The sequence below is a fragment of the Neomonachus schauinslandi genome, chromosome 10, assembly GCF_002201575.2.
Source record: "Neomonachus schauinslandi chromosome 10, ASM220157v2, whole genome shotgun sequence".
In the NCBI taxonomy this organism is placed as follows: domain Eukaryota; kingdom Metazoa; phylum Chordata; class Mammalia; order Carnivora; family Phocidae; genus Neomonachus; species Neomonachus schauinslandi.
Window position 1 is genome coordinate 114631428 of NC_058412.1, and position 15976 is coordinate 114647403.

Consider the following 15976-nt stretch of genomic DNA (forward strand, 5'->3'; position numbering starts at 1 on the left):
TTTTTTTTTTTTTTTTTTTTTAAGATTTTTATTTATTTGACAGAGACAAAGACAGCGACAGCAGGAACACAAGCAGGGGGAGTGGGAGAGGGAGAAGCAGGCTTCCGGTTGAGCAGGGAGCCCGATGCGGGGCTCGATCCCAGGACCCTGGGATCATGACCTGAGCCGAAGGCAGACGCTTAACGACTGAGCTACCCAGGCGCCCCACAAATAAATAAAATCTTAAAAAAAAAAAAAAAAAATCCTACTTCCATTGTTGTCATCTACCTCGCTTTCAGCCACCCCCAATGGGTAACCATTTTCGGCTTCTTGTACGTGCTTTCTATGCATACTGTATACGAGCAAACAAATACATCTGATCTTATTCCCCCCATGTCTGCTTTACCACACAAAGTATCATACTATACACACAGCTCTGTATTTTCCTTTTTAACAGCAATACATCTTGGAGTTATTTTCCTGTATCAGTACACAGAGATCTTCATTCTTTTTTCTTAAAAGCTATAAAATTTCCCATTACGTAAATATTCTAGAAATTAAGTGGTCTCTTGTTTCTGGTCTTTTGTTATTACAATGTTGCAATAATGACCTTGAATATACATCATATCCTATATAAGATAAAGGCCCAGAAGAGGCTTAGTGATAGAAGGGTATGTGTATTTATAATTCTGATAAACAATGGTTCTTAACTCTTTTTTTTTTTTTTTAAGAGAGAGAAGGGGGGCGGGGGGAGAATCTTAAGCAGGCTCCATGCCCAGAGCAGAGCCTGACATGGGGCTTGATCTCATGATCCTGAGATCATGGCCTGAGCCGAAATCAAGAGTCTGATGCTTAACCAACTGAGCCACCCAGATGCCCCTGGTTCTTAACTTTTCTGAGGTTCTGAATCCATTCAAAAATCTGATAAAGGTTATGGACTTGGCCCCCTAAAATAATGAACAGATACACACATACACAAAATGTACATACTCTAAGTGGACCCTAGGAGCCCTCACATGAACCACTCTCTAGAGATACTGAAAGAGCAGATAATTTACAAAGGGGTCTCAGAGCCATAATCTCAAAATTCTGAAAACTTAGAGACTTTACCTTGGTTGATTTCAGCTGCAGAAGGTCCCAAGCTCAAGCTCTTCTTCTGCTGAGCATTTTTGGCAAGTAGTGTGTGCTTGTCATCATTCCCTGTATCCATCTCTGAAATGGTGACAGCCAGAATCCGGCAGAAATTAGCAAGCTGCTGCTGATCAAAATTGGATACTAAAGAACTCAGATTGGGGACTTCATCTAGTCGGATCATTTCCTACAGGAGACACAAATAAAACAATCCCCATGCTCAGTTCATTCAAGACTGGATGCGTCCCTTTTCCTTTCCCTTAAGAATGGGATTTGGTAGCTAAACCACTTAGGTCCAAATCCCAGCTCTGCAAACTGCAGTTGTGTAAACATAGGTAAGTTATGGAACCTCTCTAAGTCTTTGCTCAACTGTCAAATGGGACTAAGATACCTCAGCGGACTGCTCTGAGGATTAAACCCTTTGAGCACCACTATTCTTATTTCTCTCTCTTTGCTCATGTGGCTCATTTTGCCTATTTAAAAAAGAAAAGAAAAGAAAAGAAATGCCTACCACGCAAGTTTTATCACTCATAATTGAAGAACTGCCATTCTTGCTACAGATGTTCTCTTTTTAAGAAATAAAATATTTCAAATATAGCTGAAGGCCCCTGTGTATTCCTATTCAGTTGTATTCCCATCTCTCCCACCAGAGGTAATCATTATTTTGAACTGTGTTTATTATTCCCACATGTTCTTATATTTCCATAAAAATATATGGTAGTAAAGCAAAGGGAACCACCAACAAAACAAAAAGGCAACTTACTGAATGGGAGAAGATATTTGCAAATGATTTATCTGATGACGGGCTAATCTCCAAAATATAAAGAACTCACACAATTCAACACCAAAAATAATCTGATTAAAAATGGGCAGAGGACCTGAACACTTTTCCAAAGAAGACATACAGAAGGCCAACAAAGATGCTCAACCACTGATCATCAGGGAAATCCAAATCAAAACAAGTGAGATATCAACTCACACCTGTCAGAATGGCTAATCTTAAAAAGACAGGAAATGACAAGCGTCAGAGAGGATATGGAAAAAAGGAACCCTCATGTACTGCTGGTACAAATGTAAACTGGTGCACCCTCTATGGAAAACAGTTGGAGGTTCCTCAAAAAATTAAAAATAAATACAATCCAGTAATCCCACTACTGGGTATTAACCCCAAGAAAACAAAAACAATAATTTGAAAAGATATATGCACCCCTACGTTTATTGCAATGTTATTTACAATAAGCAAGTACAGAAGCAACCCAAGTGTTCATCCACAGATGAATGGATAAAGAAGACATGGTATACATATACAATGGAATATTATTCAGCCATAAAAAATGAGATCTTGCCACCTGCAGTGACATGGATGGAGCTAGAGAGTATAATGCCAAGTGAAATAAGTCAGAGAAAAGACAAATACTATATGATTTCAACTCATATGTGGAATCTACAAAACAAAACAAATGAACAAACAAAACAAAGACTCAAATACAGAGAACTGGTGGTTGTCAGAAGGGAGGGGATTGGGGGGGGGGGCATGGGCAAAATAGGTCAAGGGGATTAAGAGTTACAAACTTCCAGTTATAAAATAAGTCGTGGGGATGAAAAGTACAGCATGGGTAATATAGTCAATAATACTGTAATAACAATGTGTGGTGACATGATGGTGAGCAGAGCTGAATGTATAAAATCAGTGAATTGCTATGTTGTACATGTTTAAAACATGGTATTGTTCTGTATGCACAGTGCAAATGACACATTATACCTTACTTTTTAGTTAACACTGGAGTTTATTTTTTATTTTTTATTTTTTTATTTTTTTTTAAAGATTTTATTTATTTATTTGAGCGAGAGAATGAGAGACAGAGAGCACGAGAGGGAAGAGGGTCAGAGGGAGAAGCAGGCCCCCTGCTGAGCAGGGAGCCCGATGTGGGACTCGATCCCGGGACTCCAGGATCATGACCTGAGCCGAAGGCAGTCGCTTAACCAACTGAGCCACCCAGGCGCCCTGGAGTTTATTTTTTAATTTAGGTCACTTTAGACAAGAGAAAGTTAGTACTTTTTTTTTTTTTTTAAACATTTATTTTTAAGTAGGCTTTAGGCCCAATGCGGATCCTGAACTCACGACCCCGAGATTAAGAGTCACATGCCCTACTGACTGAGCCAGCCAGGCACCCCTCAACACTGGGATTTAATTACTCTGATAGAAGTAGCTCTAATTCATTCATTTTTCACTGCTTTACTCCACAATGTATTTAACCATACATACATATATATGTACGTATGTTTAGGTGGACTATAATTTTTCACTATTAAACACTGTTGCAGTGACCATTCCTATAGGTGTCTCCCTGTGTATGTGCACACGTAACCAATTATCTAGACTAAGCAATAGCAGGCGTCTTTTTTTTACTTTAACAGAAATATTTCCAAAGTTTTAACATTAACTTTAATGTCTGCTGTAAGTTTCGATATCCTCTATCAAGTTAAGAACTTTCCTTTTATTCCTAGCTTTTATCATGAATGACTTGAATTTTATGAAATGTTTTTTGTTATTTGGTTATATTCTCATTTTTTTTTCTTCTTTAAAATCTGCAAATGTGCATTACATGAGCTTCTCTTCTTTTGAAACATCTTTATATTCCTCAGAAAATACCTACTACCCTTCATGTCACTAATTCACTTCCACTGGACTGGGTATTTCTCTATCACTGCACATATCACAACTTCTTGTAATTACCTGTTCCTCCATCTATCTCCAAATAAACTCCCACTGCCTTGAGGGAGGAGTGTGTCTTACTTTCTTCCCAGAGTCTCAGCACATAAGACTTGGTAGCAAGGGCCTCGGTAAATGTGTATTGAACAGTGAATGATTCCTAGAAGCCCCCATGACCTCCACTCTTATTTCTGGTAATGCAGAACAGGAGCTTGCTGAGGGGTATTTGGGAATAGCTTCTTCCACCTCTGCCTTCTCCTTCCCCCAGTACATAACAAATGTTAGCTATTATTATTAGAGGAAACTATAACTTTCAGCCCTGTTCCTCTAGCCCTAACTTAGTGATGGGTCACGAACCAGGTTCCACCGCCCTTCAAGACCACTTCCTTGTGTTATATTTTAATATTTAATACACACAACTTATGTTACGAAGCATAACCAAGTGAATAGCTGTGTGTGCCTTTCCTATCACTTCTTCCTGCCTCTCTGCCAGAGGTAACCACAATCCTGAATTTTGTTTATTTTTGTTTTGCTGTTTAAAAAAATAGTTTTATATGTACCAGTTGAGTTTGCTTATTTTGGAGCTTTATAAGAATGATATACTACAGGCACCTGAGTGGCTCAGTTGATTAAGCATCCAACTCTTGATTTTGTCTCAGGTTTGATCTCAGGGTTGTGAGATCAAGCCCCACACTGGTACCTCCATGCTGAGCGTGGAGTCTGCTTAGGATTCTCTCTCTCTCTCTCCCTCTCTGTCCCTCCCCTGCTTGCACTCTCTCTAAAAAAAATAAAAATAAAAAGATACTATATACAGTCTTCTGCAACTGACTTCTATCAATTTCTATGATTTTGCTACGTTGTTGCCTATAGCAACAGCTTATTCACTTCCACAACTCTATAATGTTCATTGTGTGAATAGAGAAAATTTATCCATTCTCCTGTGGATGGATCATAGATTTGGTTTCAGTTTTTAACTCTGAAACAATACTATAAACATTCTTATGTGTTTCTTGATGTACATGTGCAGAAGTTTTTCCGGGGTGGTGGCTTCCAAACCATTCTGACAATGTCCAAGAATAAGAAAAAATTTCCATCACAACCCAATAAAACATACATAGGTGAATATATAAATATGTAACAAAAACTTAAACAATACCCTCACATGACTGACACTCTTGGATCTTTTCTTTTTAGCTGGTGGACCCAATGAATGAATTGATTTCACAACCTCTTGGCTTTGATGTAGTGTTTTCATTTCTAAGAACTACTGTTCTGGGATTGAGTTTACCCACGAGCATGCCTGGGCATAGATGACCCAGGCACAAGAATGATGCCTCAGCCCTCAGGGTAGTGCTTCCCGAGGTGCTGGGTCACGGGGTATGCACATATTCAACCAGAAAACAAAGAAAGATAAACAGATTCTACAGGAACAAAAAGGTATCAGCAGTATATAAGTGATTCCAATGATACACATTCTCGGGGTGCCTGGGTGGTTCAGCTGGTTAAGCACCCAGCTCTGGATCTCAGCTCAGGCTTTGATTTCAGGACTGTGAGTTCAAGCCCCATGTTGGGACTCTATGCTGAGCATGGAGCCTACTTTAAAAAAAAAAAAGCCAAAGAAAGAAAGAAAGACCAATGATAACATTTTCACCAACATTTGCTCTCTCTTTCACTGTGGTCTTAATTTACATTTCCCTGATCATCAATGAAGTTAAACATGTCCTATTTATGGATTATTTGTTTCTCTTCTATGAAATGTTTGTTTATATCATTGCCCCCTCCCCCCCACCTTTCTTTACCAGGCTATTTGTCTTTTTCTTGCTGATTTGTTAAGAACTCTTGATAAATTCTGAATACCAATCCTTTGTTAGTTACATGGGTTACATATATCATTTCCCAGTTTGTGGTTTGGGTTCCCATTTTCTTTGTGGTGTCTATTCCCCTTTCAAACTGCACCAAGGTAAACATGTCTAGCAGAGCTCATCACTATTTTTGGTAACACACAATGAGCATGTCAGGGCACGAGGGACAAGCAGGAAAAGATAGGAAGGACCAATCCTAGACTCCTGTGCTCAGACTGCCAGGGAGTCTGGTGTTTCTGCCCTGGGAGCCCCCTTTCACACACTGGCTGGAACATACAATTATTGGAAAAATAACAAAGCCTTTTTATCAAAGGGCACAAAGAGTCTGTCTGGGACCCACACACATCTCCAGTGTGTTCTTATAGACAATGGACCACTTGTGCATCTTCTCCTGTGCATGACAAGCAGGGCCTGGGGAAAATGCAACAGAAAGACAGAAATGAAAGCTGGGGTAACCACAATGCACATGGGTAGCCTTTTCCCTGCAACAGCAACTCTAAGAGTCTGCTCCTGCCTCCTCAGTAGTAAGAGGAAGAAATCTGCCAGCCTGCAACCAACATGGAGGTGTGGAACAAAGACTGGGGAAGGAAGCTCCACATCTTCACAAGCATTATGCAAAAATCTAATAGAGTGATTATCTAGCAGAGGTCTATAGATGTGTTTTTTGGGGTAAGTTCTTGTTGATAATTTTTTAATTTACTGTTTCATTTCAATCACAGTTGTTTGGTTTTTCTTTTTTCTTTCTTTTTTTTTTTTTGTAAGTAAGCTCTTCACCCAACATGGGGCTTGAACTCACAACCCTGAGATCAAGAGTCCTATGCTCCAGCGACTGAGCCAACCAGACACTCCTTTGTGTCTTTTTTTAAAGCATATTCTGGATCTTTTGAATGTTCATCTTATGACCAAGTGGCAGGATGTCAGTGTTCACATCTGTGTCCTCTATGCTGGTATCAATTAAACTTTACTGTTGAAGACTAATGAGAATAAACAGAAGTGGACTTAATAAGTAAAAGTCGAACATCACTACACAGGGGAACATATCCGAATGAAGGAAGGTTTCACAGCATTCAAATAAAGAAAAACGGTAGGAAAATGAAGTCATCACAGAGCATACAGCAGTGGTGAGGGGCAAACTGATTTCAACAAAGTAACATTAGCCATCCCATTAAATTCACCAAGTCAATCTGAACTTTTGAGTCTTATCATTAGATTGATTTCAAATTATATACTGGTTTAGGTTTTATTATCATTCAAAAACCATCAGAAGGAGTATGACCTAGTTTTGTACTTGAATATATTTAAGTAAAAAAAAAAAAGTTAACACTAGCAATATGGAAGAATTTTCTTTTAAAAGAGCTCTGTACATCATTCAGGTCTGAGAATCCAATTGTCTGAGACACCCTCCCCCATCAGGTCACCCATCTGCTGGAAAACATAGCTCACCTTTTTAACACCCAAAATATCTTCAATGAGGGTTGCTGTTTGTAAGAATGTTTTCTTACTCGTCATCAATGTAAACAGGAAGATCACAAAGTCATTCTTTTCTGCCAAACGCTTTGTAACTCCCTCCGTCTATCACAAGGGAAAAGGAGAGAAAAGGCAAAATAGGTTATAACCACAAAATAAAAAGTGAAAAGCAAGGCATCCCCCTTCTAGAAACTGGAAAAGCAATTCCAAGCTACATCAGGAATTCTTGGCAAAGGCCTTAAATCACTAAAACTACATACAAAACATTGTGTGCAAATGCATTTTGGGGGGAGGGGTTTTTTCACGGTAGGCTCATCATTGGTTCTTGACCTAGTATCTATCTGCCTAGTAACTAAATGAGGAGCTACAAACTACCATCCAGTAGGCCAAGTTTTATTTGGCCAGCAGTACATTTTAAATTTGGAATGTAAATGTCTTTAGGCAGGACATGCTTACTCCAGGTCAGCCACAGTCTGCACAAGTTTCCACCCCAAAGCAGGCTCGGTCAGACATTTCTTGGTTTCTGCCTAATCCCTGGAATTAAGCCAGATCAGCACAGAATTGGACCATATCATCCTATGTTCTTTACATTTTTGTTTCTTTCCTCCTTCCTTTCTTTCTTTCATGAACTGTGTTTTGCTGGAATATTATTAACATTAGGTGTCATTAATAACAAACAACCTCATAAAACTAATCACTACATGGAAGTTGCCGGTGATGGAGTCATTACATCATACACATGTCAGCTTTTAAAATAAGGACAAGTTCTTACTGACCTTAACTGCAAGAGAAGCTGTGTGTTAGCTGAACGGTTAGTTTACTTTTATCTTACCGGTCTGTTTGTACCTATCTGTCCACTAGCTACATGTGGCTACTGAACACCTGAACCATGGCTAGTCTGAACTGAGATGTGCTCCAGGTATAAAAAACACACTGGATTTTGAAAGCTTAGTACAAAAAAGGAGGTAAATATCCCATTAATAATTACTTACATTATTTACATATTGGAATAATCTTGATATACTATGCTAAATAAAAGATATTATTAAAATTAACCTCACCTATTTCTTCCTACTTCTTTTCTTCCTTTCTAAAAAAATGTGACTATAAGGAAATTTAAAATAATTTTTTTTTTTTAAGATTTTATTTATTTATTTGACAGAGAGATAGCGAGAGCAGGAACACAAGCAGGGGGAGTGGGAGAGGGAGAAGCAGGCTTCCTGCCGAGCAGGGAGCCCGATGTGGGACTCGATCCCAGGACCCTGGGATCATGACCTGAGCCGAAGGCAGACGCTTAATGACTGAGCCACCCAGGCACCCCTTAAAATAATTTAAGTGACTCATGCTTGATTTCTGTTGCATGGGACTGTTACAGATGCTGAACTGTATTAAGTGCTGAAACTTACTTCCCTATTTGTGTTGGTTGGTAAGAAGCTTAAACCCAAATTTGTGCCCCATCCAGACGACAGATGATTTTTTGGTCAGCCCAATTCCTGCATATATGTTATACCCTCACCTTGTTTTTTTTTTAAAGATTTTATTTATTTATTTTGAGAGACAGAATGAGATAGAGAGAGAGAGCATGAGAGGGGGGAGGGTCAGAGGGCAAAGCAGGCTCCCCACTGAGCAGGGAGCCCGATGCGGGACTCGATCCCGGGACTCCAGGATCATGACCTGAGCCGAAGGCAGTGGCCCAACCAACTGAGCCACCCAGGCGCCCCACCCTCACCTTGTTCTACACGTTTCTTTCTTACCTACTTCTAAATTTATGATTTATGATCTTGGTAGATTTTACATATCACAAGAATGCCTGAAATCTCTTTCTGAATGCGGCCAGAAATGAAATGGAATTAAATGTTCCACTGTATTTTCATAACATAAAGGTTTCACTTCTATAGGAGCATTTGTTTCATTCTGGCGAGTATTATGATTCACTGCATACAGGTGACAACATAAGTTCCTAAAAGACAGGTACTGTGTCTTACAAAAACTAGCACTTGTATGTTGCTTTACTAAGTGCTTTCACATCTATCATCCCACTTAGTCCTCACAACAAGCCTACGATGCTAGTAAGATTACTGACTGCACTCTATAGATAAGAAACTAAAGCTCAGGAAGGTGAATTAATAAGCACTGAACCAGGAGCCAGAACTCCAAATCCAGTTCTAGCACTAAGTGCGAGGCTTTTTCCTTTCTACCAAATTGCTGTTTTATTCACCATTCTTTCCTTTTCAGAGGTCAACCAAGCAGAGTCTCCTGCTTAATACATTGGTGAGGCTTCTGGTTCCGGTTTTGTTTTCTAACAAGGAAAATGAAGGAACAGAAATAATATCTTAAAGGTTACACACACTCTTCCAGTGTATGTATCCACTTGATAAATGATTGGTCAGCGTCTGCTCCAGGGCTAAAGGAGATCACTACCTGCTGGAGCAGCCCTGACTCAACAATTTCTATGAAATTCTGCCTCCCCACAATTTCCACCTGCTGGTGCTGGTTCTCAGGCCCACATAAGTAAGTCCAATCCCCACATGTCTGAGGATAGCTCTCATGTCCACCACCCCCACTTGAACTTTCCCCTCTCAAGCACTGCAGATGTGGCGGGGACATAACTGGGGCCCCAGGGGCAGGCATACTTACACAGACACACGTATTATACAGGATGCTCAAACAGTCCTTGGACATTTCATCACTTACTGAAAGTGAAGGGGGAATAATTGGTTATTTTTCTCACTGAAAATATGGCATAACAGAATTAAATTTTTTGAACCTTAGAACTGTTCCTCACAATCCCCTCCAAGATGATTATTTCCTTTTAGCATACCTCTTTCCAGTCCTTGCTTACCAAAGATTTTCACGAGGCCCATCAGAACCTACAAACCAATTTGTATACTGATTTTTGGTTGGATGGAGTAGCCATTTTCTTCTTAAGCTCCATAGTCTTCATACTTTCAACCTATTGTGGTGTCATCTCTTAATAGCCATGTTCCCTCTGTAGTTTGCTTAGACTATGTCCAGGGTTTTCGGGGGATTCTTGTTTTTTAAATAGACTAAAAACAAACAATTTCATATATGTATGTGTAGCCTTTTTCTGCTTGTGTTGCGTCGGTTCCTCGAGAAACACTTCCAAAAGCAGAACTGCTAGAATCCAAAGTGTAAGTTTCCTGACTGCACGTTATAGATTTCCACTGAAGGTTCTACTAGCAGCAAATAAGGGTATCATTTTTACTAAAGACTCACAAGTGTGTTTTTGTTTTGCTTTTTGTTATTTCTGTTGGGGAAAGGTCTCTTAATGCCTGACCTATTAACTCCAACAAAGAACTAGCTATTTCTCTGTGAGCAGGAATGGGGAATACAACAAAAAGGAAACAATTTTTATGACCCCTGAGCCTGGAGAGGATAAAACTGAGTATGAACCATCAACAAAGTGTTTTTGCTCAGCATTACTTTTATTTTTAAAAACTATTTCTATTCATTCCTATGTTGCCACAAACTCTAAAATGTTAGGTCTCCCTCTGAGATATAATGGGCAGCCCTGCCAAACTAGCCTGACCAGAAGGGTTATCTGATATAATCTGGAGACAATGCAGATGTCCCACATCCCTTATCACTACCTTTCAACCTGTGGGGGCTTTTTCGTTTATCTCATGACTTCAAAGCAGGTTGGAATACCAGATCAGTGCATCTCTGCATTTCTAGACCTTTCATTTTCAAAAGGAATTGCAATTCACTCATTCATCAAATATTTATTCACCATCTACTCTAGAGCAGATAAAGAATACACAGTGGTTAGCAAAAAAAATAAAATAAAAAAAGACAAAGTCTCTAAACCCAGTAGGAGGAAGAGAGAATAAATACACGACAATTACAAGATGCTACTTGCTATCAGTGTAGACAGAGAATACGAAGAACCAATATAGATAGAGTACAAAGCTGAGACATCAAAGACAAATATGAAACTTCTTACATTGCTGCACATACAAATGAGGCCTTACATAATACGTTTTGTTTGAGTTAAGGGGGGGGATTTTTTTCAATTTAAAAAAATACGTATTTTTCCTTTTGCCTCGTTGCATCTGAGAGAGCAAGATGGGTCCCCAGCAGCTCTCCTGGAGCCATCCTAGGAAGTTTGCCCAGGGTTCTCCTTCTTGCCGCCTATGCTCAAACTGGTACAGTCTGATCAGGAAATACAGCCTCAATATGGGCCACCAGTATTTCTGTCAGTACACGAAGGATATAGGCTTCATTTAGTTGGATTAAGTAAACTTCTTTGAATGGGTCATCCAAGATACCTACCTCACCTGCAGATATCCAAGATACCTACCTTAATGCTAGCTCATTGTATATAAAATAAAAATACTTCAATTAAAAAAAATATGTATGTGATGTTTGTAGAAGGGCATTCATCAAATGTTAAAAGTGATTTCTGGCATGTATGTATGTATGTATTTTTGTGACCTCTGGCTTGTGCCAGAGTGCTCTTTTTTTTCTTAAATACTGAATACCTAAAAATAATATTTGTAACATGTATAAGTTACAAGAAGGAATAATAGAATAATACCCATAGACCCAACACCCAGCTTAAGAAATAATGTGCTACCAAAACACTCTGACTTTCTAACCTTTACCATTTCTGGTAATGACTAAACTTTTTACCAAGAGCACATATCACCCTTACAACAACAAAAAATGTATGTATACTTTTTAAAATCAAATAAATGATCTTACCAGGCTACTATTCGTTACTCCCTCAATTAACTAGATAGGAGAAATAAGAATTTCCAGAGAAAACACAAAAGCTGGGCCCACGGACTATTAGAAACTACAACGATGCAATTCTTTTAGCCCAGTGGCTTTCACACGTTTTCGTTTAAAGCCCCAGATCTGTATTTCTACCCAGTACAAAATGAAGAAAGAGAGCTCTTAGGTGGGGGAGGAGAGTGCATGCTGCCTCTGAACGGAAGGCAGACCCTCACTGTTGAGCTAGGAGGGAAAACAAGAGAAGCCCCTAGAACCACATCATATCAGCAAGCTGGGAAAGGAGGACCAGTGGCTCACAAGTATACTTACTTTTCAGTTTCTGTCCCCGGATAGAGATTGTAGGCCTCATAAGAATTTCTACAAGGAGCTATATATTAAAAAAAAAGTTAACAATGAAAGAGAAGAAAATTGGGTAAAATCTTCAAAATTAACTCCAAGCACAACTTATAAAACAATCTTTGCCATGACAACTGATGACCCAAATATCTGTCATAGTACTGAAAGACCCTCTGGTTCCCAACACAGCCAGAAGGCGGTGAGGCTCGCAGGAATGAGCACTGTACCAAGGGCCAGGAAACCATAGTCACAGCTCAGCCACCTAGTCCCCATATCAACTTGGGCAAGTCAATGTCCCTCCATGGCCTCAGCTTTCTCATTTAAAAAAATAAGCATGTTGGACTAGATAATCTCTGGGATCCAATGTGGCTTTAATTTTTTAAAAGCTATAGAACAGGGCGCCTGGGTGGCTCAGTTGTTAAGCATCTGCCTTCGGCTCAGGTCATGATCCCGGGGTCCTGGGATTGAGCCCCACATCGGACTCCCTGCTCGGCGGGAAGCCTGCTTCTCCCTCTCCCACTCTCCCTGCTTGTGTTCCCTCTCTCGCTGTGTCTCTGTCAAATAAATAAATAAAATCCTTAAAAAAATAAAAGCTATAGAACATTATCACGAGGATTCCTCTTTTGCTTTAAGAACATTTATGTTCTTTTACAGACATTAAGTTAATTAAACAGAATCTCAAAAGATACACGTATAAAACTGTTAATACAGATTTCTATGGGGGATGGGGATGATATGCATTCATTTTTCATTTTACATACTTTTTTTTTTAAAGATTTTTTATTTATTTATTTGAGAGAGAGAGAATGAGAGAGAGAGCACATGAGAGGGGGGAGGGTCAGAGGGAGAAGCAGACTCCCTGCCGAGCAGGGAGCCCGATGCGGGACTCGATCCAGGGACTCCGGGATCATGACCTGAGCCGAAGGCAGTCGCTTAACCAACTGAGCCACCCAGGCGCCCCTCATTTTACATACTTTTAATACAACACAATTTTTACTTAAACTCTTTACAATAAGCATGCATTTAAAAACCCATTCTGTTGAGACAAAGGACAGTTTATTATGAGAAAATGGTCATCAGGAAGATATAACAATTATAAATAGATGCACCTAACAACAAAACCTCGAAGTACATAAAGCAAAAGCTGACAGAACTGAAGTAAACAAACGATTCAAAAATAACAGACACTTCAATATCCTACCTTTAATAATGGATAACTAAGCATCACCAAAGAAATAGGAAGACTTGAACATTGTAAAACCAACAAGCTCTAACAGACATCTATAGAAGATTTTGCCTAGCAACAGAATACACATTCAACTCAAGCACACATGGAATATTTCTCCAGGATAAATCACATATTAGACCATAAAACAAGCCTCATAAATTAAAGGCACTGAAATTACCAAAGCATATTCTCTGACCACAATGAAATGAAATTAAAAATTAATAACAAAGAAATTTGGGGAATTCACCAATGTGGTTAATTAAAAAACAAATCCTAATTAATCAATGAGTCAAAGAAGAAATCACAAGGAAAACTGGAAAATACTTTGAGATAGATGAATACAGTAAAACTTATGATATAGCTAAAGCAGTGTTTAGAGGGAAATTTATAGATTTGTAAATGCCTATACCTAAAAAAAAACAAAAAAGAATTATCTCAAACCAGTAACCTAATCTTCCATACTGAGACACTGGAAAAAGAGGTACAAATGCAAAGCAAGCAGAAAAAAGGAAAAAAATAAGAATTAGGGTAAAAACTAATTTAGTAAATCAACTGTATCACCACCGACCTTACAGAGAACAAAAATTACCTTCCTTCTGATGGACACTTTTAACTACTATATATGAAGCTACACTAAGCATCTTCGTATACAAAGTTTCATCTCATTTTGACTTATGTCTTCATGAGAGATTTACAGAAATGTAAGCAAGGCAAAATGGGTAATGATCTTTAAGGTTTAAGGCATACTAAACAGTTTTCAAAAGAGATGCCTCACTTCTCACAATCATCCAAAGGCATAAGATGCTCAACCACACAGAATATAAATTCAAGTGGAAGATGAACAAAATCAATGAATAAATGAAAAGTTCCTGAATGCCAAGCTATGGATTACATCTGGCCCACAGACATTTCATTTGGTCCACACCTACTGAAAAGCTGGGAGATTTTACGTAAGAATCTAGATTTCCCACATCCCCTAGGGCAACCGCAATTAATGGGCATTAAAGAGTCATTTCCCCATAAAAGGGACCACATTCTCCACTTCTCCACAGTCCCTGCAGGCATTTAATTTACACACAATCCCACTGATAGAAGAATGCAAATTTTAAAAACTATGAAGAGAATATATAAAGTACTCTTAGAATGCATAATAAGACAACCCAATTAAAAAACAGGAAAGGGAGGGGTGCCTAGGTGGCTCATTCAGTTAAGAGGCCAACTCTTGATTTTGGCTCAGGTCGTGATCTCAGGGTTGTGAAATCAAGCTCCTGTCAGGCTCTGTACTCAGCAGGGAGTCGGCTTGAAGAGTCTCTCTGCCCCTCCCCCACCACGAGGTATGAGCGCTCTTCTAAAATAAATAAATCTTTTTAAAAAAAATACGAAAAGGAGGTATTTTCCAAGGAAGACATACAGATGACCTATAAGCACATAAAAAGATGCTCAACACCATTAGCCATAAGACAATACACATCAAAAGGACAGTGAGATACCACTTCACACCCAGGAGGATGGCTATAACCAAAAACACAGATAACAACAGATGTTGACAAGGATGTGGAAAAATAAGCGCCTGCATGCACCATAGGTGGGCATGTAAAATGGTGCAGCTGCTTTGGAAAACAGTCTAAAGGGTCCTCAAAAGATTAAACGTTAAGAGTTACCAGCAAATCCACTTCCAGGTATACACCCAAAATTAGTAAAAACATACTTCCACATAGCAAGTGGGACACAAATGTTAAGAGCAGCATTCTTCTTTTGTTTTTTTTAAGATTTTATTTATTTATTTGATAGAGAGAGACAGAGAGCACAAGCACGGGGAGCTGCAGGCAGAGGGAGAAGCAGGCCCCCCACTGAGCAGGGAACATGATGTGGGGCTCGATCCCAGGACCCTGGGATCACTACCCGAGCCGAAGGCTGACTGACTGAGCCACCCAGGAGCCCCAAAACAGCATTATTCTTAACAGCTAAAAGGTAGAAGCCCAAAAGTCCATCAACTGACAGATATACAAAATGTGGTATATCCATGGATATTCTTCAGCCATAAAAAGGAATAAAGTACTGATAACAGGCTACAACATGGATGAACTTGAAAACATTAAGCTAAGTAAAAACATAAAGCTAAGTAAAAGAAGTCAGTAACAGAAGACCACATATTACATGATTCCATTCAGATGAAATGTCCAGAATAGGCTTATCTATAGAGATGGAAAATAGAGTAAAAGTTGCCTGTGATAGGGGTGTGTAGGGGAGTGATAGCTAAAACATATGGAGTTTTTCCTGGGGTGATAAAAATATCCTAAAATTGACTGTGGTGATGGTTGCACGTATCTATGAATTTACCAAAAACCACTGAATTGTACACTTTAATGGGTGAATTGTATGGTATGTGAACTATATCTCAATAAAGCTTTTTAAGAAACTGAAGAAATACCATTTTTCTCGTATCTACTTAATAAATATTTAAAATTTACTTAAAATGTACCATTTGGTAAAGAAGGCTAC

At 39.0% G+C, this 15976-nt stretch overlaps 2 protein-coding genes across 4 annotated transcripts in view; one reads left to right on the forward strand and one right to left on the reverse strand.

Annotated features, from left to right (window-relative positions):
* LOC110579391 (transient receptor potential cation channel subfamily C member 4 associated protein) overlaps window positions 1–15976 on the reverse strand; it is a 65629-nt gene that overhangs the window by 33109 nt on the left and 16544 nt on the right. For all 3 annotated transcript variants that reach the window (XM_044918604.1, XM_021689017.1, XM_044918605.1), the window contains exons 4-7: window positions 12220–12277; window positions 9790–9845; window positions 7129–7257; window positions 1090–1297 (exon numbers count right to left, since the gene is read on the reverse strand). In XM_044918604.1, coding sequence (XP_044774539.1) covers window positions 1090–1297; window positions 7129–7257; window positions 9790–9845; window positions 12220–12277 — 451 coding nt within the window. The remainder of the gene's footprint in view (window positions 1–1089; window positions 1298–7128; window positions 7258–9789; window positions 9846–12219; window positions 12278–15976) is intronic.
* Window positions 11239–11400, forward strand: LOC123325992 (40S ribosomal protein S29-like). Its single transcript, XM_044918606.1, has one exon. The coding sequence runs from the start codon at window positions 11239–11241 to the stop codon at window positions 11398–11400; it is 162 nt and encodes a 53-aa protein (XP_044774541.1).